The 26,597-nt window shown below is 36.6% G+C and overlaps 5 protein-coding genes across 5 annotated transcripts; 3 read left to right on the forward strand and 2 right to left on the reverse strand.

Moving 5' to 3' along the window:
• The first annotated feature begins 3,872 nt into the window (after window positions 1–3,872).
• Window positions 3,873–6,900, forward strand: LOC147276330 (lysine histidine transporter-like 8). The gene is made up of 5 exons (XM_086254816.1): window positions 3,873–4,261; window positions 5,334–5,467; window positions 5,594–6,009; window positions 6,169–6,300; window positions 6,400–6,900. Exons 1-5 carry the CDS (start codon window positions 3,936–3,938, stop codon window positions 6,886–6,888), a joined length of 1,497 nt encoding a protein of 498 aa, XP_086110942.1. The 5' UTR covers window positions 3,873–3,935; the 3' UTR covers window positions 6,889–6,900.
• Window positions 6,901–8,403: 1,503 nt separating this feature from the next.
• On the forward strand, window positions 8,404–11,609 carry LOC147276331 (lysine histidine transporter-like 8). The gene is made up of 5 exons (XM_086253958.1): window positions 8,404–8,797; window positions 9,507–9,640; window positions 9,936–10,372; window positions 10,669–10,800; window positions 10,896–11,609. Exons 1-5 carry the CDS (start codon window positions 8,472–8,474, stop codon window positions 11,382–11,384), a joined length of 1,518 nt encoding a protein of 505 aa, XP_086110084.1. The 5' UTR covers window positions 8,404–8,471; the 3' UTR covers window positions 11,385–11,609.
• Window positions 11,610–13,754: 2,145 nt separating this feature from the next.
• Window positions 13,755–14,581, forward strand: LOC147276332 (Dehydrin family protein). Its single transcript, XM_086254527.1, has 2 exons — window positions 13,755–13,925; window positions 14,156–14,581. The coding sequence occupies exons 1-2, from the start codon at window positions 13,755–13,757 to the stop codon at window positions 14,579–14,581; spliced, it is 597 nt and encodes a 198-aa protein (XP_086110653.1).
• Window positions 14,582–15,387: 806 nt separating this feature from the next.
• On the reverse strand, window positions 15,388–18,442 carry LOC147276333 (late embryogenesis abundant protein). Its single transcript, XM_086255066.1, has 3 exons — window positions 17,869–18,442; window positions 17,501–17,686; window positions 15,388–15,749 (listed from the first exon to the last, which is right to left on the reverse strand). Exons 1-3 carry the CDS (start codon window positions 18,331–18,333, stop codon window positions 15,462–15,464), a joined length of 939 nt encoding a protein of 312 aa, XP_086111192.1. The 5' UTR covers window positions 18,334–18,442; the 3' UTR covers window positions 15,388–15,461.
• A 3,425-nt stretch (window positions 18,443–21,867) lies between these two features.
• Window positions 21,868–23,387, reverse strand: CAO (chloroplast signal recognition particle component (CAO)). Its single transcript, XM_086254476.1, has one exon. The coding sequence runs from the start codon at window positions 23,264–23,266 to the stop codon at window positions 22,133–22,135; it is 1,134 nt and encodes a 377-aa protein (XP_086110602.1). The 5' UTR covers window positions 23,267–23,387; the 3' UTR covers window positions 21,868–22,132.
• Between the last annotated feature and the right edge of the window lie 3,210 nt (window positions 23,388–26,597).

Below are 26,597 nucleotides of genomic sequence, written 5' to 3' on the forward strand. Positions count from 1 at the left end.
GATCATTCCTTAGTGCCTCACTTAAGGATCATCCATGCAAAAAATTAGCTCAATCGGAGATGTAGAAGTTAGGTAACGGTGGTTGAACTTATGAACGATTGTAAATTTTGTAATACGAATCGAAGTATGAGATGAATTCCGATTTAGCCGATTTTTTGCATGGATGATCTTCCAGTATAAATGAATAGAATGAACGGTTCCAATCGTTGAAATCATATTGTAGTCTTCACAAATTGTTGAATCACCAAAATTTCTACCCAAAAGTTAATATAATTATACTCTTCAAGTGTATTTGTATGTAGAAGATCACTTTTGTATTGTGTTTTTAACGATCCGAACCGATCATTCCTTAGTGCCTCACTCAAAGATCATCCATGCAAAAAATTAACTCAATTGGAGATGTAGAAGTTAGGTTTAGCATTTAGGATGTATGAATGATCTTGATTCTTATAATAATAATCGAACGGGTAGATGAACTCCGATTGAGCCGATTTTTTCCAGGGTTGATCTTTGAGTATGAACATATATGAAGAATGGCTCTGATTGTAATAATAGGACTAAAATTGACATTGAAAATACATGAATGAAAATGAAACTTAGCTCAATTTATAGGGATCAAAATTGTAATTTATATAAATGATGATTTAGGATCGATCATCATGTTGTGGCCTGTGGACCAAATTGGCCACATTTTATAACATGTGGCAATTTTACCATTATGATAAGGGATTAATGCCAATTTAGTCATCAGACTATTATACTTGTATCAGTTTGGTCCTCAGATTTCTAATTTGAAAAATTTAGTCCCTAGACTTTTTCAATTTTGTCAATTGAGATTGTTCAGTCAATTTACACACTTTTCGTCCAAAGCTCTATTTGCATAGAACTATATGCCAATCACGTGCCCTCCTTTTTTAGGGCAGAATGATCTCTCTAAACTATATCATTCACGCATGTTTCAACCCTAGACATGTTCATTTGATTTCAATCTAAATTGACTGAACAACCTCAATTAGCAAAATTAAAAAAAGTCTGGGGACCAAACGAATATAAATATAATAGTCCATGGACCAAATTGACATTAATCCCTTATGATAAAGTTTGTTGAGTTTCGATTACTAAATCATTACTCCTTTTGAAAGAAGGAAAGGTATTCTAGAAGCCCAGCTCACCGGCTCCTTCAAGTTTTCTCCATACCCACCATGACCGACATGCTAAAAACACTGACTGCCAATAGTCACATAAATGCATTATATTTATACCAAACTCTCTAACAAAGCTTGGTGCTATATCAATCAATTATTTTCTTATGATGGTAGGGCTCTGTTTTTTTTATTTTCCCCTTTGTTTCTTTGGTGTGTGTAGAAACTAGAAACTAAAATTAAATGAGTGATGTTATTTTCTCAGCCCACACTACGATATCCACAAATGAAAACGCACTTTAGTGGATGACTCGCACTCAGAAGTGCATTCCTTTTCATGACCTCTAAAGAAATGAATGGAGATCAGTAATTCAGTATCAACTTTTCAGTAGGTGCATATATAGTTGATGAATGAATTGGCATATATAATTGATCGACAATGCATAATGGTTTCTTTCATGTGTTTTCTAGTACCACTTACAGTTGATCTCGTTGGGCCTTAAATTCAAGTCAGTCTGGAGAAATTACAAGTGTGAACCACGAATATATGCAAACTATCTCTATTATGACAGAGAGCCAAATAGACTAATTTGTTAGTGTGAATAAAATCGACAGAATAATATAATATATGATCTCATGCATGTGAGATGTGACCACCTCAGGCATATAAATTAAAATTAATTCCTACTTAACATAACAGCCAGCTACCACCTATTCCAGAGTTTTAAATAAAGTATATATTATATATATACATTTTTTTCAAATTAATTTTATAATGGTCTATTTATTCGTTTGTTATCAACCTATATATGATAGAAAACTACTAATGGTACGTTTTGGTCATTGATCCTTCTGCATTAATTCCAATGTAGGAGTTTAAACCCAAATCTTCTTTGGAGTGCAAGACGCGTCAGGGGAGGCACCAATCTATATATAGTTCCCTATGGTTAATTAATTAATGCAAAAATTGACCTCCACTAATACCCATTTTTATAATTTTGGGGTATAAAGGGGGCACTCTATTTGACTAGGGTTGTTCTAGTTCATACTTCTAGGGTTTAGGGTTAGGTACATGCCCTAATGATTTTTCAGACAATGAGCATAGAATAAGTTTCTTTATGGTCTTTTAATTGGATCCCAAGCTCTTTTTTTTTGGGGTTAATTTATCTTTTTTCTTCTTTATGTTACCATCACAAGTCCATGAAATCCGTGTGAAAACAGTGGTCATAGACTCACCATCAGTCCCACCAATTTATAGACTTTAAAATGGTAAAACTCCAAAACCAAAGTAGTAGTAGACTAGTAGTAGACTAAGTTCACGTCATTTTGAAATAAAATATAAAAAGAAGAAGAAGAAAAAGAAATTGAAATGGCTGCAGTGGATCAGTGGATGTAACCTTGTCCATAAAGATATCACGTGCATGCGTCATATCTAATACATCACTATGATGATATCATACACTGTGTGTGCAAACCAAGTCACGAATCACGATGACAAAGACTTTATCAACCATCGATCCTCCAACCACTTCCGGCATACATAAACATAAACCCCGTTGTAGGTTCTACATGCATTCACGATTACATTATGAAAATTCTTCTTTTCTTCTTTTGGCTTTTCCTTCAATTATAACAGTGGGTTATACAGTTATACTTCTAGAAATTCATATTTCATCTTACACGTACTAATTACAAAGCCTTTGATTTTTGGTACTCGGCACTAAAATAAACGTCTTTTAAACAAATGTGTAGAATATTTTAGGGTCAATGGAATATTAGCCCTTGATATAGATTTTTTAATAAATTACTCATAAATCAATTTTTAAAATTCTTTTAACTAGAAATTTAGTCAAATAAAAAATTAAGTTTCAGTCAAATTTGTCTGTATACACGGACCAAGAGATGAAAACTTATATTACCGAGAGCTTGGTGTTTGGATGTACTTTTTTGCTTACAGATGTATTTTTTTTACTTGCAAATGCAGAAAGCCAGAACATTTGGCAAATGCTTCACTAAACACTTGATGGACAGTTTGAGAATTTACTTAAGTTTTCAACCAGTTAGAATTTGACTTAATTTTCTTTTTCATTTTAAACTTCTAATTAAAAGACCTTAAATTTTTTTTCAAAGAGTCTAACTCTATATAAGATTTAAATTCAAAATTTTAAGCAATATAGGATACTTATAAGTTATAACCTATATTAGATCAGTTTATTTACACCTACAGTATGCTATTATTTAAGGAACCCATTAAAAATTTAAAACACATAATTTATGGTGTGATATCTTAATTACAGATGTGTCCAAAAACAAAAAAATCGACTAGGAAAAAAAAATTTAAAATAGCATTGAGGGCAAATGAGAAATTTACAAACTTAGAATTGAAAACAAAAATAAAAGCCGAAATGAAAAATTTCAAATGAGTGGACAAGAGGTCAAAAGGGTTAATATACTTAATACAATAATACAGCGAGAGAGAATAATGACTTGGGTCTTGTTTTTTTATTATTAATAATGACCTGGGTTTAATTAATTTCTCTAATTGTAGGGAATATGAATTTAAAGGGCCGGGATTTCTTAATTTACTAAATATTTTAATGCTCTTCCACGGTTCCACCATACTATTTTAGGCGCTTTTCTACGTGTGCCTTGTGTAACTTGTACTGTAATATGATAATCTCTCAACATTCACCACAGAGTCTTATATAAATCTCCTCATCAGCACAACCCTATAATTGCCACACCCAACCTACACCACACCTATTTTGGCTTGAGTTTTCAGCAACTGAGGAAATGGCAGACATGGAAGAGGTGGTGGTGGTTGAAATCACAAATTGCAGGCCAGCAGGTTTGGTTATGGGACATTCTTTTAGAAGCTTCATTAGAAGCTCATCAGACTCTACCCAAGTCATTCCCATCACAACTAGTCCCACAAATGAAAACAGTACTATTAACCCTACAGATTGGGGTACGGGTGGTGAGCTCAATCCACAGGATGCTTGGCTACCCATCACAGAGTCCAGGAATGGGAGTACCTATTCTGCTACCTTTCATTTACTCTGCTCAGGAATTGGAATCCAAGCCCTTTTACTTCCTGTTGCATTTGCCACTCTTGGATGGTATGTAATATTTACTCTATTTATAATCTTGAAAACTCATGCTTTGATTGTTTAAAACCATTAAAATTGCAGTAGTTGGTGTTGTTGATGTTGCATTTGCCACTCTTGGATGGTATGTAATATTTACTCTATTTATAATCTTGAAAACTCATGCTTTGATTGTTTAAAACCATTAAAATTGCAGTAGTTGGTGATGTTGATGTTGCTGAAGTTTATGTACCAAAGATTAAGCCCGTTTATGGTACCGACACTCCGTATGACATATAAACACTTTTAACGACAGTGGTATGAAATTAAAGTAAACCCGTCAACATTTAAGGGTTAAAAATGTATTTGTTTGGGTTTGTACAGTAGAAATTTTGCAAGGGGCTGACTCCTGGAAGGATGACCTAGGATTTCTAGTCAGTCAACTTTTTTTTGCTAATTCAATTCCAAGTTCCTTATGACTTATGAGACTTGGAACCTACAAAGTACATATATATATATATTATATATCTTAGAAAAGCTAATTACTTTATTCCTGTACCCATTAGTTTATGATTTCACATAACTCTATATATGAATTGTTTTTCTGAGCACCAATAAGTTGCAAGACTATTGAGTACTAATTGCACATGACACATCTCTGGTCTGTCTATGAATTTCAACTTGAATTGAGGTAGCTATTTTTTGACCAAAAAAAAAAAAAGAATTGAGGTAGCTATTGCTCCATGCCAAATTGCCAACCCTGCCTGCCCTAAAATCTTGGACCAAGTTCAGGCTGATGATCAGAAAATAGGATCTGAATATTTCCACAAGGTCAACATATTCTCACAAACAATTTCCTTTGCACTAATTGTGAGCAATTATAGTATACCAAGTGCCAACCAATTTTGACAGGCCACATGTGTACATACTTACACAAAATTACATAAACAAATAAAATCTGCACAGTTGAGTTTGTACAATTAATAATCCCAACCTATGTATGCATACAACTATACAATGAATCAATAAGCATATATATATGTTTAGCACTCAAAAACAATTCGATCCCTTGGTTTAATTCCCACAACAATTTCAATGGTTGCAGGGCACGGGGACTCATATGCTTGTCTCTAGTATTTTCATGGCAGCTCTACACCATATGGCTTCTTGTACGCCTGCACGAATCTGACTCTGGAACTCGCTATAGCAGATACCTCCATCTTGCAGTAACGGCCTTTGGTCCGTACAATAAGCTCTTCTAAAAAAAATGGATCCGGATCCTTTACTTGTTATTATCGCATTAATATCTAATATTAGTCTATTAACTATACATATATGTTCTGTTTTTTTTTTTTTTTTTTTCAGGTCAAAAGTTAGGGAAGTTGCTAGTTATATTCCCAGTGATGTATCTATCAGGGGGTACATGTGCACAGCTGATTATCTTAGGAGGTGGAACCATTGAGCTTTTCTTCAAAGCTGTTTGTGATGCCAAGCCATTGACTGGTACAGAGTGCTTCTTGCTGTTCATGTGCATGGCCATTGTTGTGGCTCAGTTTCCCAACTTGAACTCCTTAACTTGTGTCTCCATCATTGGTACCATCACAGCAATTGTATATTGTACTCTGATTTGGGCTCTTTCAATCGGCAAGGGCAGGTCCAGTGACATATCATATGACCCACCTGTGCTGGAGTCCAATATGGAGAGATTTGGTGGTATACTGAATGCACTTGGCATCATTTTTCTTGCTTTCAGAGGTCACAATGTTATCCTTGAGATACAGGTGAGTAATGTTCGTCCTAATTTTCATCTTTTATTTGCTTTATATCTTTTTTAGTGGATGTCTAAAATGGCTTTTTGAGTACACTGTTATTCCTGAATAAAATGTGATTCCATTGTTTTGTAATGCCTGTAATTAAGTAAAGTTGTCTTTCTGATGCAGGGGACATTGCCATCTAGTCAGAAATACCCATCCCATAACCCAATGTGGAGAGGAGTGACTATATCTTATGCACTTATAGCCATGTGTTTGCTTCCTCTTGCCATAGTTGGATTTTGGGATTATGGAAACAAGGTTGGATACTGAGATCCCAATTCCTCTAGTTTAACCAAAGTATGAAAGACATGTCAAACCAAGCATATAAATAATCACAATGTCTTTTCATTTATGCAGATACCCACTTCATATGGGGCAATATTGAGCAGAGTTTCTCAATTCCATGGACATGGCACCTCAAAATTTGTACTGGGACTTATTTGCATACTTGTAATAATAAACTGCTTGAGCACATTCCAAATCTACAGCATGGTAGTGTTTGACAATTTGGAGTTAAGGTACTCTATGAGGAAGAAGAAGCCATGTGCAAGGTGGGTTCGTGTAGCTTTTCGGCTCTTCTTCGGAGGAGTGGTATTCTTTGTAGCAGTGGCCTTCCCATGCTTGCCAAGCTTGGCACCTCTAATTGGAGGGTTGACATTGCCTTTGGCATATGCTTATCCATGTTTCATGTGGATTGCAATCAAGAAACCACAGCAAAAAGGTGCAATGTGGTGTGTTAACATGGGACTAGGATGCTTGGGCTTGGGTTTGAGTGTTGTTCTAGTTGTTGCAGCAGCTTGGAATTTGGCTGACAAAGGTCTAAATGCCAATTTCTTTAAGCCCTAATGAGTATTACTTTTTAAGGAATTGGATAAACATATTGAAATCAACTTATAAGTGAACTATGTTTCGACCAAACCAAAAAAAAAAAAGTGAACTATGTAATTAATTAACAGGATTTCCACTTGTAACCTTTTTTTTTTAAGGGTAAAGAGTTTTGTTGCTTTCAAATTATTGAAATTGAGTTACTTCGTCTGCTTAAGGTATAGGAGGTATCTGGCAAATGCCACCCAATCTCTCTTTTTCTGAAAATGCCATTTAAACATTTTGTCAAAAACTTACCCTTTATAAGAGGAAATATAAAGAATATGGGGGAAGATGCCAAGACTTAATATAAAGGGTATGGAGGAAGATGCCAACCGGCCCCAAACAACAACTTTTATTATTATTATTATTTGTTTATTAAATTGCATTTGATAACACAAAGCTTGTAACTTTGACCGACTTACTAAAAATTGGTAGCTTTAAAAAATTGAAATGATTGCAATGCATGCACAAATTAAGGTCGGCAATGAAAGAATGGAGTTTTTTAATAGTTGGTTTGCTATAAAATAGTTAACCCAAGACTAAAGACTACAAGTCTATACCTGTGTTGGAAATTTGGAATTAATTGCAAAGTCCTTATTAATATTTTTATTATATAACATCAAAACTATTAGATTAATTAGATCACTATGATGGTCTCACAATATGTGTGCAAACTGCAAACCAAGTGACGCTGACATAGCCTTATGGTCATACACGTTAATGACATGGTATGCGGATTATAATAATTAATTGTGATTATGTTTTTCATTATAAATTTTCAATCATATGAAATTATTATATGCATACTAATACATCAAACAAATTCGATAACTCTAGCACTATCAATTATAAAAGTAGAATACTAATTTATTGAGATATGAAGTCAACCAATGAATTTTGATCTAAGATTCTTGGCCATGGATTTTCATGATCAATGGTGAAAATCTCAACATGTTTTTCACATCATGACTAATGTTGACCACTGACTCAATCAAAATTGTATATGTCGGCACGTGATTAGAAAGAAAAGAAAATATTGTCTTCTTGTGTGGGACAATGATATAATTATTAAACTATTTTAATTTGTAAAATTATAAATGAATATACTTAATAAATTAAATATCTTATCTTTTGCTTTTAGCCTTGAGCAATATACAAATTTGTGCATTTGACCAAAAACAATAGTTAAATCTTGCATTTAGCATTGCTTTTGCCTTTAGCAATATACATGCTCTAACAAACCAATTACAAAGCTATATTTTAACACTCAGCACTGAGCATAATAATTGATGCATTAGAATCATCAGCCAATACATCAGCCAAAAAAAAAAAAGGAATCATTAGCCAATACGCAACTAGGGAGGGGTTTATTGAGCAAGTGATGATGTACTCAGTAATGGGCATAAACAATTGGCCCATCGCATTCAGCAGGGTCAGTCAACAAGTTCAAGTAGTGCAAGACTACAATTATACATATAATATTTGGCTAGAACACCCACATATAAAGCTATTAGCTTAGTCTGCAGCTTGTAGTTTACAGAGGTAGCAGAGGAAATTGATTAATGGCAGCCATGGGAGTAGAAGTGGATGGTGAAGCAAATTGGAGGGCAGATCAGGTCCATTCCTTTAACAGCAGCAGTACTAGAAGGTCAGACTCTACCCAAGTCATTCCCATCACCAGTACTAGTCCTACAACCACAAATGATCATCAATTTGATACAAATGTGGGTGGTGGTGGTGAGCTGAGCAATTATAATCCACAGGATGCTTGGCTGCCTCTCACAGAGTCCAGGAATGGGAATACCTATTATGCTACCTTTCATCTTCTCTGCTCTGGAATTGGAATCCAAGCTCTTTTACTTCCTGTTGCATTTGCAACTCTTGGATGGTAAGCCATATTAACTCTTTATCTTAATCATGGTTTGTGGTCTTTTCTTGATGTTGGTGGAGTGTACGCTTAAGATTCCCTAGTTAGACTTCAGTGGCAAAATCTTGGAAGAGGGGGTAGGGACCTTAGCTAGAAAGGATTTCCAAGTCAACTTTCTTATTTTGTCAATTCTCAAGTTCTATGTATGTGATCCAAAAAAAAAACTTCCAAAGTACATCTAGCTTTTATTTCTGTGTCCCCATTTATGATTTCACACATCTCTATAAATTGTTATTCTCAAGGATTTCACTTCATTTCTACATCTAGATTTGAATTAGATGTTGCTAAGAAAAAATGTTATTGAAAGTACAATTTTACCCTTTATAACTTATCTAGTTATCTTAGTTCTTTGGCAACTTTTTAAACCAAAAAAAAAATTAAAAAATTAAAAAATTGAAATAAAAATAAGGCAGCAACTATGGCCATCATTGGCGGTGTAAGGCACACATTGGTACACCTTTCAGAGACACATCCATGTGAGTGCGCTTGCATGAAAAGTATACATTCATGTATGACTTCCTAAGAGACATATTTATAAAATGAGTAATACTTCCGTGTAAAATACTCTTTCAATTTTTTTGTTTACATAGTACGTAATGTTGTGAAGTAAAGATAGGCACATACTGTATACTGTTGGTTTAATAGCCATAACAATTTCCAATGGTTGCAGGGCATGGGGAATCATATGCTTGTCACTGGCATTTGCATGGCAACTCTACACCATATGGCTCCTTGTACGACTACATGAATCTGACTCTGGAACTCGTTGTAGTAGATACATCGACCTCGCAATGACAGCCTTTGGTTAGTACCACAACCTCCTCTTCTTCTTATTCCTTCTTCTTCTATCAAATCTTATAAATCAACCTACAACATGCAGTGCATATAAAATGGCAATAATGTTTGACTCACCAAATTTATCGATGAGATGATATGTTAATTAATGTACATAGAAGTATCTTATTTATGATATACTAGTATACGTAGTAGAGGGAAAGTGAACCTTATCAACATCTAAAATTAAAAATGTATATGTATTACATGCAGTGTCTGTATGGTAGAATTTTCCCTTTTCACTATTTATGTTTTCTTTTTTCAGGTCCAAAACTAGGGAAGTTTCTAGCTCTAGTCCCAGTAATGTATCTCTCAGTGGGTACATGTGTGCAGCTAATTATCATAGGAGGTTCCACCCTAAAGCTTTTCATCAAAACTGTGTGTCAAGATGGGGCAACCTGTGACCCCAAGTCATTGACTGCTGCAGAGTGCTTCTTGGTGTTCATGTGCATGGCCATTGTTGTGGCCCAATTCCCTAACTTGAACTCCATAGCTTGGGTCTCCTTTATTGGTGGCAGCACTGCAATTGTGTATTGTACTCTGATTTGGGCTCTTTCAGTCGGCAAGGGCAGGCCCAGTGACATATCATACAGCCCACCAATGATGGAGTCAAATATGGATAGATTTTGGTGGCATACTGTGAATGCTATTGGCATCGTTTTTCTTGCATTCAGAGGTCACAATGTTATTCTTGAAATACAGGTGAGTAATGGTTGCTAATTTTCTTGACTTTTTCTTTTTTGAACTTTTTGGGTGGACAACTAAATAGTTTATCATGGGTTCTAAGATTTGACCTCCATACCACCATACCTTACTAAGAGCAGGTCTTGGTGGGTGTGGAGATCAAATTCTTGTTGGGTGTAAACAACTAAACATAAGGCCCAGTACGTGATTCTTGGGTGGGTCTTTTAGACCAGGGTCAGGAAAGCTATGGTGTCACTATTACTAGAAAGCTGTAGTTGTATGCATGTAAGCTAAAGTTTTCAACTGATATGCAGGGGACATTGCCATTGAGTCCAAAACACCCAACCCACAAGCCAATGTGGAGAGGAGTCACCATATCATATCTACTCATAGCCATGTGTTTGCTTCCTCTCTCCATAGGTGGATATTGGGCTTATGGAAACAAGGTAAGACCAATTCATTGATATATTCTAATCCTAACTTATTTTTCACTATCTCTCATTACTTGAGCTAACTTATCGGTGTCTTTTAATTTATGCAGGTACCCTCCTTGAACGGAGGACTCTTGATCGCAATCTCCAAATTCCACGGACATGACATCCCAAAAGTTGTGCTGGCACTAATTTACATACTAGTAATCATACACTGCTTGAGCACATTCCAAATATACGGCATGGTAATTTTTGACAAATTTGAGTTGAGCTACACTAGCAGGAAGAATAGGCCATGTGCAAGGTGGGTTCGCACAGGTTTTCGCATTTTCTTTGGAGGAGTGACATTCTTTGTAGCAGTGGCTTTGCCATTCTTGGGAAGCTTGGCACCTCTAATTGGAGGGTTGACATTACCTCTCACATATGCTTATCCATGTTTGATGTGGATCGCAATCAAGAAACCAAAGCCAAAAGGTGGCATGTGGTGTGTTAACATGGGACTCGGATGCCTAGGCTTGGTTCTGAGTGGTGTTTTGGTGGTTGCAGCAGCATGGAATTTAGCTAACAAAGGCCTAAATGCTAACTTCTTCAAGCCTTAATGGCTATTGTTAAGCTTTTGTTAGATTCATAAATTGGGAAATTTTGAATTTTTTTTTTTTTCAAATGTAAAGAACTTAATTTGTTGCTTTTAAATTAAAAGATTGGAAGTAGCTAGTGATCTAGTTCTTCAAATTAGATATGACCAAACTAAGTAAAAATATGTTGACAATTTTTTTTGTACAACCATTTGTGCAACAAACTTCATTGTATTTCATACTTTCATCATAATACTATTATCATACTTTCTATATTTGCAGCATATAGGAAAAAAAGACAAACAAATAGTAGATTTTATTGATGAAATTTCCTAATCTTCAAAGTCTCTCATCATAAGAATCAAGCTTTACAGCTAGCCAAGTTAAAAAAGTAGTGCAGTCATGAAAAGAACGTACCCAAAATATCTTTATCAAATCTGTAATGATCTTCAACAGTGTAACCATTTCTCTTGGCGAGAGTCGAAAATGTATGAATAATATTCCGACTCCATATACTCTCTGGTCGATGGGATCAAAAGAAAATACATCAAAGTTGAAAAAGCGTCAAGTCTTGAGAAGAGAATAGTCTCTTTCACCCCCCACCATATACAATTTGGAACCCACAATTATGGAAAGGAATATTACTTGATTTTTGCAAATAAAAATCATGCACAACTTCAAACTAAGGCTTGGGAGAGCTCCTTTCGCAGAATTCTCTAATGTTTAGACGACATAGTTTTTCATTCATATTCAAGTACAAAACCCAATCCTCCTCCGCTGGTGGCTGGTGAGAACCCTAAAAGTGGCGAAAGTGGATGAGGTAATGAGTTAGGGTTAAAATAAATTCATAATTTCATTCTTGGAGTTAGCCCAAATAACAAAAGTGGATGAGATAATGGGTTAGAATAGAATAGCCTTAGAGTTCCATTCCCTCCTAAAACCAAACAAGCACTCATAGTTACAGATTGTCCTTTAAATTCTCCTTTTGAGTTCTCAAACTGAATTTGAGCACCCTTAAATTAGGTAAGGGGACAGTTCGATCGCCATGCAACTCAAATTTTTTTCAATTACTAGCGTACTTGGATCTCTTCTTCTAGTATAAGTATCATTGCATATACTTTCTAAAGTAACAGTAGGGGGGGTGTAAACCCTGCCGAGAAAAAGAAGGTGATACTCAAAGCCCTTCAAATAGAACTCTAGAATTTTTTTTGGGAGTTCTTATCTAGTAAATAAAATTAATGTCAATATAGTAAATAAAGTTTTTTTTTTTTTTTAAAGGCAGGAAAATGTACTGCAAATGTGGGTCTTCTAGACCAGGTGGTGTCACTATTACTTGAAATTAGTAGTGGTGGGGATCACAATGTTATCCCTGAGAATTGAGATACAGGGCACATTGCCATCAAATCCAAAATACCCAATTCATAAGGGAATGTGGAGTGGAGTGACTATATCATATGCAATGTACTCATAGCCAATGTGTTTGTTTCCTCTTGCCATAAGTGGATATTGGGTGGGCAGTGGGCTTATGGAACCAAGGTGAGAGCAATTCCTCTTGTTTTCACATCGTAAAATATCTCAAAATTAGGTTCGTCCTAGACTCCTAGTGTACTGCAATTTTAATTTCTTGTGATGTGTATAGGAGCAAAAAGATCGACAGGTAAATTCATAACACTTTTATTATAGGTTGAGAAACAGCTAAATTTATATTTTTCAAATTTAAAACATAAATTCCTAGTATGGTAATAAATTGGTAGATATGTAGCCTTGATAAAGTTCCTGTATTTGTTCCAACATTTAGTTCTACTTCACAAAACTAGCTTTTATCTTACTCTATGTCCTCATGGTTGATGGTTCATTTGGGATTACAATACTAGGATTAATCCCTTGATCTTACTTTGTTGGCTGGCCTTGGATTTCAGACAAAGTTTAAGATTAAGAACAAGGATTGACTCATATTCAGCTTGAAAACAACAGTAGTTCTGTAATATGCTTCGAATAATTAAAGATTATGTCTTGATCAGTGAGATTAAGGTTTAAGCTAACAAATTTTATAATGAATATTAACCCATAATCCACGTGAGCCGTACCATTAATCCCTTGGCAAGCTCCTAATCTCGAAGTCTTGCACATAGTTAACAGGACTGAACCTCTTGATAAGTGCACACTCTGCAAACCGTCCACACCGACCCTTAGTTTTTTAACTTCCCATTGGTCGATACATGAGCCCATGCATGTACCCACAAATGCCTTGTCAGCTATCCATGCTCAACTTCTCTAGAAATACCAACACCATCCGACCCTAAACAAACCATCAGTGAAGTATCACCATTGCTGAAATCAAATCACATACTGTTTATTCAAAGCTTTGTTTCTGAGTTTACTAGCATTAGCATTATGGCACATCAGTACCCAAAGGAGACCAAAGAGAGTCACACAGCCACAAAGGAAGGAGAAGAGGCTACCGGTTGTGGGATGTTTGATTTCTTGAAGAAGAAGGAAAATGACAAGCAACACAAGCACACTCTAGCAGAAAAGCTCCATTCCCATGATGGTGACTCTAGCTCGGTAAGCTATCGTTGATTCAATTATCACAGCATGCCATGTTTTAGCGTCACTAATAGTAATACTACTCTTCATCCTATAGAGGAACTTTCTCAGCACCATATCAAGTGAATCAACAAGTGTTTGATGCATCATATATTTCAAACTATTTTTAACTTCACATACAATGCATGCTTGGTTCATTTTCCTTTTTCGTTACTGTTAAATCCTGTGCTGCTTGAAACTTTTGCCAGTCTAGCAGTGACGAAGAAGGTGGGGAGAAGAAGAAGAAGGGATTGAAGGGTAAGATCAAGGAGAAGATAACAAGCAAAAAGGAAGGGGAAGATACTTACCACACATCCATTCCAGTCGAGAAAGGAGGTGCAGAGGAGAAGGGATTTGTAGAGAAGATCAAAGAAAAGCTTCCTGGACAGCACAATGATATCGAAAAAGGAGGAGCACATGCACATGCAGAGGAGAAGGGTTTCATGGAGAAAATCAAAGAAAAGCTTCCTGGACAGCACAAAGAGGCTAATAATGGTGCTTCTGGACAGTATTATGCTCTAGATGGGCATTCCCATGATGGTGAGCCAAAGGAGAAGAAAGGAATCATGGAGCAGATTAAGGAGAAGCTCCCTGGGGGTCACACGAACGAAGGGGAGAAGCCAAAGGAGAATTAATATGCATGATGCAACCAATAAAAGGCTTAGATGTTAGTGGCTGTGACAGTTTGCTTGTAATGTGTTTTGTTTAGCGACAGTCCTCTGTACTTGTAGAAGTGTTTGCTTTGTAGTGTGTATTGTTTATGGTCCTCTGTACTAGTAAAAGTGTTTGCTTTCTAGTGTGTTTTGTTTGTAGTCATCTGTATTACGTGCTTGTAAGCATGTAGTTAAATTCCTGCCTGCAAGTTTTCTCTTCCCTTTTTTACCTTCCAAGTTCTCACTATCCTTAATGTGGTAGAAATGCCATTTTTTGTGGCACAAATTTCACTTACTTTGACTTAATGCCCTTAACCAAGTAATTAACAAAACCTTACTTGGCTGAGGTCAAACAAAATCAAGGATTATAAACGAAATTTATATAAAGAGAGAGGCTTTCCCTCCTTTCCAATAGTTTCACGCATCAACTTATGGTACTACCTATGAAATAGCTGCATGCACCTTAGCTCAAATGTGTATTCAACAGGTGATGAGAACATATGAGGTCCACATTTCCATCTACCAAACTGAACAAATATATCCTAGATTCATCAATAAATTTCATATGTTCAACAAAAAAATTTAACCAATGATGATGCTTTATACACAACAAAGCTACAGAAATAAATGGAAGCCAACAAATACTTGTTTTCTTCCATAATCTTTTTTTTGTTCCTACAACTATCGAAATTTTACAATGTAAATGAATGGAAAATCTAGTGGCTGAAGCCAGGTTCAAAATTTGTGTATATAAAATTTGCAGGCTGATGAACACAAAGATAAATTAAGAAGTTAAAATGGTACAATTAATCCACAATGAGATTCCCAAAAAATAGGACTGAAAATAAACAAAGTGTATCATTCAATGATAGACACAAGAATCTGTCAAATTAGAGTGCTTGCCTAGTTTGCTGCTTCTCAGAGTGACAGAGCATCTGATTCTCTCATAAAACTTGGACTTCACAAGTTTTCCCAAAATGTGGGCTCTTGACCTCACAACGAATGTCAGATTCAGTGGCACTGCCACTTTCTCATGGGCCTCTCTAGCATCTTCAATAACTGAAACTCCACCATAAAGAGATACTTGGTACCCTAGCACCACTGTCACTATTGTCCGATGAGTCTTCCTTGCTTGGTAAAACTTTTTAATCTGTTTTCTTTCATCATAACAAAATAATCAGATAAAGTCATCAAAAAAGCTAATAAGGATTAGTAAATCCTATATAAACTGACCCAAAAATTGCTTAAAGTTAGGCAGTGTTCATGCTATCAGTTCCAAGGATACTTCTTGTTAACTCTTCAAGGATTATTGGTTTGTCAAGTTGGAATCCACTGGTACACTCAATCACCTATCTTTTGATGGTCTTTTTCACCCATTAAAGAGAGACACATTGCCAAAAAGTGGATTAGGATTCTCTCTATTAGAATCCATCAAGTTTTAAAATTTAGGCCAAATGACATTTTTGATTCCTGTACTTTCACGAAGTTTCCACTTTGATTCTGTACTTTTATTTTTGGCGATTTTGGTCTTGTACTTTTTATACAATAGAAATTAAGTCTAAATAATTCACATCGTTTAAATTATTGACGAAAAATCTAATGTGAAAGCACGTGCTTCGTGCATAAGTGGCATTTCAAACATTTTAGTCCACCTAGATGCCTATTTAAGCCCATACTCGCCATTTAACATATTCAGTTCGACGTTAAAACTTTATGATTTTCTAAATTGATTGTGTTCACTGGCGAGTATGGACTTACATAAACATCCAGATGGAGTTAGATGTTCGAAATGTCACTCACATGCAAAGTACGTCAGATTTTTCATCATAATTTAAACGAGGTTAACGATGCAAACTTAGTTGCTATCGCATTGAAAATACAAGACTAAAATTGTCAAAATTAAAATAACAGGACCAAAGTAGAAATTTTATGAAAGTATCGAAATCGAAAATATCGGCCTAAAATTTAATAACTATACGAGATAAACTTACTTATCCCTTGTTGTATACTCATATTGTATACAATATATGCAACACAAACATAATTAGTCAATTATGTATGTGTTTCAGACACTGTATATAATGAGAAATAGGTAAGTTATAACCTAACTATACACTTGTGTTTTACATGAAGGCTTATTTACACCATTGCCCCCTGTAAGATACACTTTTTTTCACTTTGCCCCCTGAAACTTAAATCCTCTCAGTTTGCCACCTGAACTTCACAAAGTTATTGCAAAAGACCATATGCCGTTAACTCTGTCAATTTTTCCGTTAAAATAGCTGACGTGACACCTATATGGCATGAGTGAGACCCTTTTTTAGTTATGTAAAATCTATGTGGACAAAAAAAATAATTTTTAAACTAAAAATAATAAGATCTATGTCAATTTTTTATAATTTTGCTTGTCTACATGGATCTTACATAACTAAAAAAGGGTCTCACTCATGCCATATAGGTGCCATGTCAGCTTTTTTAACGGAAAAATTGACAGAGTTAACGGCATAGAGTCTTTTGCAACAACTTTGCGAAGTTCAGGTGGTAAACTGAGAAGATTTAAGTTTCAGGGGGCAAAGTGAAAAAAAGTGTATCTTACATGAGGCAATGGTATGAATAAGCCTTACATGAATTGGTGCAGATAGTGTTAAAAGTTTGTATATAAAGTTGAGCCCACGCATCCCAACAAAGATGTTTGTATTATGGTTTTGGTTCAGGGCTTGGCACAGCTTTTGCAGGCACTCCAATAAAGAGTGCCCATCAAGATTTCAAACTCCATCCCAACTCCCAACATCTCTCGGGGTTCGATGACCCCACCCCTAAAATGACCATATTGCCCATGGACAAAACATGCATATTGCATAATCTAAAATGGACATTGTCGCCTAATCTAACATTACGAACCTGTCCGGAGGCAACCTTGAGCTGGTAATAGTGAAGCTCAAGAGGGGTTGACGTGACGTGGACGCCGAAGAACGTCCCTGGATTTCTGTAGACGATCCTGACCGTCGAATTCAACGACAACATGTCCGTTGGCACCCCCGTTCCGTCGTTCCCCGCCTGTATGTTAAAGCTCTCGAACTTTATGCTCTGCCCAAACCAAAAAAAAAAAAAGCAAAAATCAAATTAAATTTAAAAAGGAATTACGGAAGTTTCGGCGTTAAATCCTCGTTAATTTCCTTTTTTTCCGGGACCCACTGTAAAGCCCGTGAACTGAGTCCAAACAGCACCGAGTCAGAGAAATAGCAGAGTCTCCGAACTCGAAGCCTTACCTTGACGGCGACCTGAGGCTTATACGACTTGCTTGCTCCCCACAGAATCAACGAGAAGACGGTGAAGAGCACGACGAACAGGAGCGCGAAGCAGAAGTACAACCTGACATTGCGTCCGGGGCCTCCTATTCCAAACGCGGCGTCGTTTTGGTCGTCGTCGTCGGAGTCGTCGTCCTCCTCGTCGGCGGTGCCGCCGCGCTGAATCTTCTTCCAGGTGGAGAGGCTCCTGGGGTTCTTGAGTGAGGCGGAGTATCGCGAGGTGGAGGACTCTCGGGAGTGGTGGATGGGCGAGCAGTGGTAGTAGTGGACGTGGCCCGGCGAGCCCAGTGGGCTCGACCCGTACGACATCTTCTCCACGTCGTGGTTCGATGGGCTCTGGACGTAGTAAATGGGCCGGCGAGGAGACCGCGGAGGGGTTGATTGCTCCACGCTCGTCACCTCCGAGTCCGACTTCGCGTGGTGCATTGTCAGGGGTTGTGTTTGTAATTTTAGACAAGTTTGGGGACTGAAATGAAAGGACTTTTAAGAAGACGGAGATGAAGAAGCTGAGTGTGAAAGACTGGAAGTTTTTGGAGGGCGAGAAGGTGCGGTTTCGTTGTTTGTTTGTGTGTTTTCTCATTTTTAGGACAGAGGGAGTATGATGAGGAGCAGTGTGCGTGTTGTACACGCATGTTTGAATTCACGCGCCAATTTCCATTGTTGAAATTTGATCAGACGCTTGTGATGGATAGTGTGATGCACGTTATTTGAGGGTGCTTGGAGGTATAAATGCTGGGTGCAGTAGGATGTGGTTTGGTGGGGTGACAGAATTTTGAAATGTCTGCCTTGATATCATCCGCAGTTTTCGTGAATTGATCAAATATTAGGAGAGGCATATGAGATTAATGAAAATGAGAAATATAGCTTATTTGGTTTATCAATTCAATAATATAATAATGACATATATGATATTATATTTTATTACACAAAATTTTTCTTAATTTTAAGATAAATTTTATCTCATAAGATGTTAAGTCAGTCTCTATTTCTATTATAGGTAAGTTTTTTTTAAAAATATGGTTAATTTGGTATCTCAATCTAATAACATGATGACACATATAGTCTTATACTTTATCACATAAAACTTTCTCTAATTTCAAGATAAATCAACCTCATGTGATGACAAATCAACCTCTATCACTGTTATATGTAAATTTTTTTCTATAAGAAAACAAGACTCGCAAAATAGTGAGAAGTCGATTGGTTAAAGTTTGGGATTTATAGCTCATTTCATGATCATCGTGTCAACCTTCTCTAATGCACTGGGGGTGGTATACATCGAACTTGGGTGGCTATTATCGCAACACATCAAAGTTTCTGTCACACCAACCCCTTGAGGTTAATACTGTATGATCACTTAGTACTATGGTATCATGTGTTCTATTTATTTTAAAAAATTATAAATTTTACTTGAAATAACTATACATGCCAATATAATATTGAAAGTCGCACAATATACATAGCACAACTGCCCTATTAACGAATCTTCCACAATATAATATAAATAATTAATGTTTTGACAACTAATATTTTATATTTATTATTTAATTAGGACAACTATACCCCCGTACCCTTAAAAATCATCTAAGGGTAAAAAACTTTGATGTCTCATATTGTAAGTAAGAATGTCCCAAATCCTAAAATTAGACCAACTATTTGTATTATCTAAAGTGATCTATTTTCCACTATTTTCATTAAAAGGCTGCGGAATTTCCGAATTTGAGCGGGTGTGTGAAAAGTGAAAATGATAGGTACACTGTCTTTTACGCTAATACAATGGGCAACTACGTACAAGAGGTCATTACCAAAAAATAAAGTAAAAATAGATGTTTAGGTTTTCTTTTGATTTTGATTTTATTCCCCATTAGTAGTTGTTTAGCTTAATTAGTCTTACATGTATCCAAAAGTCACAATCAAGAGTTGTTTTTTTATTTTCAATAGCCACAATACGGGCTTTCAAGATAGAAATGCACTACTCCATCTGAAACGGGCCTTTCCCTCATGGGAAAAGAGAAGATTTACTATTATAAATCAAAGTTTTACTTTTATTACAAGTTTCATTAAGTATCATAAAAAAAAAGCATCATCTTAAATATCTCTTAATTACATAATTTAATTAGTTCATATTATTTATATAAAATAGTTATTGCTAATAATTGAAAATAAGAAAGAAAAATGTGAGGATATGGATAATAAATTGTAGGATGAGAAAAATTATGGTATAGGTAGACTTTTTTACCCAAATAGACGATTTCGAGTTGGCCATTAAAAAAAAAATGATGATTTTGAGTTTTTTTTCTTTTTTTGGTCAGATGATGATTTTGAGTTGGGCCCATTGTATAGAGTCATTGACTCATTGGACCTATTCTTTCCTTTCCCAATCAGCGTTCTTCTTTTGGGTTGCTAAATTATGGGTCCGTGATCTCTATAATTCAATTGCATGTCATTTCCAATCTTCCATTTAAGCTTTGTTTCACTCAAATGGAAACTATTTATCAGGTGCAAGCTGTCACTAGGTTGGCCAGATTCGTTGCACTTTCTTTCTTCTAAGTTTGTTCGGATTTATCCATCTAAAAACCAAAGCCACGTGCTTAATGGTAACTATCTGCGTATTTCAATGGAGTTTCCATCCATTTCAACAATTTGAAAATATTAGAATGATTCATACATCTAATAACATAAGTGCAATAATATGTTATAGAAAAACCCTAGTCGTTACCCTCAAACGCTCTCTTCTCTCTCATCACTCCTATTTCTTTCAGCCAAGTATTTTCAAGGGTGGGGGTGATGGCTCATATGTTTCTCACAGGCCCACCGCTCCTACCCCTATCGCCTCTTCCTTCTCCTTTTCTTCTTCGCTGATGGGATACTCTCATCCCCCTTTGTGAGAGTTTTTTCATCTCAATAAATGAGAGCTTTTCCAATCACTCTAGTTTGGTCTATCTGTGGCATTATGTGCTATCTGCGCATTGGGCAGCGTCGGATCCTGCTTTAGCGACGCTTAGTTGCTCTTTGGAGCTTTTTCTTCTAGTTTGGTTCTGGTTCTCGTCAAAACAATGTAGGGAGGACACTATGCTTGCCTGTACCGGTCCTGTCTGTTACTACTGCCCGATCTGCCACTTTAGGCTACTGTCAGACTTGATTTAGAGATGTTGGTTGGATTGTGAATTCAAACGCGAGTAGTTTGCTAATTTCTACGGTGCTTCGCTAGCTCTGTTTGGCGGCTGTAGTATATGCTCGATGTCGACGTTACAAAATCATGCTCTTATTCCGTTGTAAGTGTTTAACTTTTTTGTTCTATTATTGTAAGACTTATTGTCATAACCTTGTATTCTCTCTGCCTTTTTAGCTGTTTTAATTCAATGTTATTATTTTTTTTTTTCAAAAAAAAAAAAAAAAATAACATAAGTGCAATGACCTATTCAAAATGTTTCTTTACTAAACAGTTTGGTAATGTAAAATATTTATATCGATAAATTTTGAATATATGGTTCAGATTTGCAGTCTCATAATATATACATTTTATATGATTAGACTGTTTGAAAATAGGATACTGAATCAGAGTAATCAGGCTACTTTACCTTTAGGTCCACTTGCATTGACCTTAATTCTAACTTGTGCAAGTACAAAACTCTTCAGGCAATCAGCCCCTTAAAAGAAATGTCGGTATAAAATAGGTTCTTTAAAACAAAAAGTGGGATGGGTTCATCTTTTGGGGTGGGATATTGGCTATAGCCTAGCCCAATCATCTCGTACTTACAAGCAGATTGTAACCTAATCTGACTTTGACCATGAACAAGAATTGGGAGAATGAACTCGATGCCATAGGATTAGGGAATTAGGAGGAATATCAATTCGAACCACTGAGGTCATATTCTTATTGAGTACTTTTGATGGATTATAATATTTGGAATGTACGTACTATTTATTTGTATTGATCAAAATACATAAGATTTAAACTTAATTAGAACTACATTTTATGAGGGAAACTGAGTCACTAGACCAAATGGTCATTTCATTTAGAATGCGCATGTATTAGGCGTTGCAGGGTTATGTGCCCAACAATGTTCATCTATATGCTTGTCAAATATATAACAAAAATATTAACAAATAATTCAGTTTTGCATCCATATAGCATTTGAATTTAATCCCTGATGCAATCTGCATTTCTTTGACACATTTCATGACTCATTTGTAAACGGGCTTAAGGCCCATCCTACTTTCCTTATTGGGCCTCCTCTACATTCCCCACTCCACTCTTCCCACCCTTCTGGGCCTCCTCAAACTCCTTGATCAAATCTGGATCCACATTCTCCTCCGGCTCCCACGTGGCCTCATCTATATCCGTCCATTTCACCAACACCTCCACCTTCCCACCATCCCCAACTCTCTTCCCCACCACACCCTCCGCCACAGCGTACTCCAGCCCAGCCTCATAATCCCCCACCAAGTCCTCCCCAATATACCTCGCGTTGACCCACTCGCAATCTCCACCGTCCTTCCATTTGACCAAATATTCAACGGCATTGCCTTTCCCTCTCTTCTCCAGCAACTCCTGCACCTCCGCGTACTCGAACACCGCACCCTCCAACTCCCTAACAACACTCTCCAGCCCCAACCTCCTCGCAAAATGCATGGGGTTCCCCTTCGGCGTCGTTTTGAGTATCTCTCGCGCCAAATCCAACGGCTTGCGTCCTCTGTCATCTTCCACCTCGGGATCCGCACCCAGCTCCACCAATAGTTTCACGACACCTGGCCTCACGTACCCAGCCGCCATGTGTAAAGCCGTCAAGCCGCCGCCGTTATCGCGGTGATTGAGATTCGCTCCAGCTTCGGCCAAGACCCGAACGCACGGCTCCGACCCGAGACCCGATACGAAGAGAAGAGCCGTACGGCCGTCGGGGTCCACAGCGTCCACGTCACGCTCGTCTTCTTCGGCGGCTAAGAGCTGCTTCAGAGCCGACTCGTCGGCTTTTTTGGCGGCGGTCCACCATGGACTTTCGTACTCCGCCACCACATCTTTAGCTATGGAATCGGATGGGACCCACGAAGGGGCATGACCGTCTTTCCACTGAATCAAGTACTCCATCCCGGTCCCACCCTCGAGCGCTCTGCTGCCGATGATTTTATCGACTTCGCCGTAGGACGACTCGTCTTCATTGTCGTCTGAAACCGGAAGCGACGTCGTTTTCTGTGTTTCGAGGAATTGCGTTTCCTGGTTTTGGATTACCGAAGCGGTTGTGAGGTTGGGTTTGGAGGTGGGTTTGAGACGAAGAGATTGTGTAGGGAAGGAGGTGGTGATGAGCTTTGGGGAGAGTTTGAGGGAGGAGATGGACTGGTTGACAAAGAGAGCGTCCATGGAGTTTGGTAGTTGGTTAGAGAAGGGACTGAGCTTTCACTCTCATGAGTTCTGGGAGAGTGAAGAGCATAGGAGGGAGGGAGAGAGAGAGAGAGATAAATGGGTTGAGGATAAGAAATCCCATCCAATCCATATTCATGGTTGTTTTTGGCGAAAGTGGGACAGTTTAATCCAATAGTTTTGAATTTTATATCAACGGTCCTGATCTCTTTGATCAATTCTATATGAAAATTTTGAGTATACTAATTCTAAACACTTATATTACTGTATGAGATTGAAGCCGATATTGAGAAAAAAGTCAAAAACACTCTCATAAAAATTCAATGATTTTGTTTAAAAATAAGAAAGAATTATAGCAATGTTGTTCGAGCTTTACTTTGAGGAGGAAATTATTGTTCATTTTATCTCTCTACAAATTTTTTTTTTTTTTTTTGCCATTATGATCCATGAACTTTTTTATGTTTGTCATTTTAGTCAATTCCGTCAAAATATCATAAACAGATGTTAAATAGAGGGATAAAATGGTCTACTCTGTCCCTTATTTTCCAGTTTTTTATCTCAATTTTTGTCCAACTTTTAACCTATCAAATTTCAATCAAATTCAACAATCTTATACTAGTTTTGAAGGTATAAATCTCTTTTTTATAACTATATAAGAAAACATTTAAAACGGAACTATAAAACTCGAGATAAATTATCACAAAGTAAACTACTCGAAATTGCTTCATGTTTTAAGAAAAATTTTCAGATTTTTAAAATTTCTTTAAACTTCAATTTTCTTTGAATTCAATACCTCAAAATTAATTTTTTAAGCTACTAAAAACATCTTTAAAGTCTCAAAACAAAAACTTGATAAGGGACTACCATAAAAGAAAGACAAAAAGAGGTTCGAGAGGAAGTGATGAAAACCATCTATGAGAAGAGGGAGAAGAAAATGATAATGGAAAGACTATAGTGATGAAAGATGAGAATGCTTCACATGAGATTCTATAATATAGTTAGGTAGAGGGGTAGGCACATTGACATTTATCAAAAATATCAGGACTGTTGATTTGAAATTCAAGCCTATGTACCATGTATCAACTTTTCACTTTTTAGAGATGTAACTGAGTATGTTCTCGGGCTTAGCCGCTTAGGCCCGCTGCTGTACCAAAAAAAAAAAAAAAAAGAGATGCAACTGAGGGTTTTGGTATTCAAGTAACACACACTGTTTTATGACCCACACAAACTATATATGAGTTGAGAGAAATTTACCTATCTTTTGACCGTGTGTGTGTGTAATATGTTGTATACAATAAGCGATGGATAAGTTTTAGCTGTATGAGTTTGGCTTCAAGCTTTAGAATAGTATAATTTTGGTGTACTTTTAAGGACTAAAAGGAGTTTGGTGTGTGAGTTTTAGTAACTTTCACTTCTGATCAATATGGATGGACGGCCAAAATCGTGCCACATCAACAATCCATGTTTTCTTTTTCTTTTCTATTTATTTTACATGTTTTCTCCAATTTGTTCGGAAAGATTTCGGTGGACTTTCTTGGACAACTTGACCTAGTTGTTTCCCTCCCACCTAAATTTGTACAAACTTCAATCCAATTGTTGAACTGGGCCTACGTAACAAGGCTCCATCTAGAAATAGAGAGTTTTAAACGTTTTGATCCAGGTAAGATAAGCCCATTTGTGGAGGCTTAGCCCAATTTGATTTCGCTCAGGTGATATGTGTAAGAGGGCTTCTGTTCTTTTTTTTTATTTCTTTGATTGCGGGCTTCCATATTTAGTCTTGCTCAATACACCTAATATATTTCCAAAATACTCATTAAAATTTAATCTTTTTCTTTAGCAATAAACCAGGCAATAAAGTTAGAGCCCTTTTATATGATTGGGTTATATGATGTTTTATTCCTTGCAAATTTTACAATTTTGCATATGGATCCCAAATTGCAGCCTTGCCAGTATGACCCCTATATTAGGAATGCCATTAATTTTGCAAGCGATTACATGGTTAGATTTCAATATAATTGTATCTAAATTAATCATGATTTATGCTTTTTGATAAGAGAACATCTCATCTACAATACAGCCACTAATAGGATACATCCACATCAAATACATCTAATGATCACAGCATAATAGCATGAGATCCATGAGGTGATTATATTGTAAAATTTTCCCTCCATAAATGCAAAAAATAAAATAAAATATCTGCCGTATATCAAACTTACATGCATGTGAGAGATTTCAAGGTGGAACAAAAAGTTTCTGTCAATAATTATTTCCATGCATTAATTTATAAGGACATGATCTTCCATGCTTAATTTATGGACGTAGACTTTTAATAAATAAATACTTAATTGCCAGTTCACCAAAAAACAAAAAGTATTCAATACTTCCCAGTCAACTCATCAATGCACTGATCACAAAATTATTTACAAATACAAAAAAGAAAACAAAACCCATTATTTTCATGAGGAATGTGAATGCATTAATGCAATATCAACCCCAAAAAACATAAAAAATGATTATTAGATTCCAGCAATTAAATTTCAAATCTGTCATCTAAGCAGCATCCAAACACTATCTCCAATTCTCCATAATCAAACACTGTAGACCTCAAAAAGACTTAAACCTAAAATTAAAAATGGATTTGGAAGTTTCGTGGTGTGCCCAGTGGTTGTTTGCTGAATTGTCTCATAAGGCAAAGAGCCAAAAGAAGAGCAAAAGAATGTCCCAAAAGCAAAAGCAATTATTAGTTGTTTGCGCGTAAAATCAATCAATCCCTTAATTTACATTCATACCATTTGTGTCTCAGTCTGTGCGCCCACCAAGACAAGACATTAAGACAAGCCCTATTTGTATGAATTCATACAACACCGAAAAATCTTAAAATTTAAAAAATAAATAAATAAAACACAAAGGTGGCGTGTTGTTTGGTTAGTGAGAAAATTATGCCACATGTAGATGCCGTGTGTCGCGCAGATATCACGGGCTTCCCCACTCGTCCAGCAATGCATGTGGTGTAGCAAAGTTTACTTACGCGGTTAGGAGTTAGGAGCCCCACCTTGGGTGACGAGGGCATTTTGGTCATTTAATAAATACAAACTTGTGTGTTTCTCATACGTGTCATGACATTAGTGGTCCGCACTTTCCACTATCGTGTAGAAGACCGTAGAGGAACTGAAAAGTTTTGTGGGTTTGTGCCACGCGGGCCCTTCCACCGCTACCAGTCTATTACTGCCCACTAAGCACACTAAGACATCATACGGCAACTCGTTTTTGGGTCTTGGCTCTTTAAATACAAGTCGTAGAGAGACTCAGTCAGTTACCTCCAGCGCTC

The sequence above is a fragment of the Dryas octopetala genome, chromosome 8, assembly GCF_963921425.1.
Source record: "Dryas octopetala chromosome 8, drDryOcto1.1, whole genome shotgun sequence".
Lineage (NCBI taxonomy): Eukaryota > Viridiplantae > Streptophyta > Magnoliopsida > Rosales > Rosaceae > Dryas > Dryas octopetala.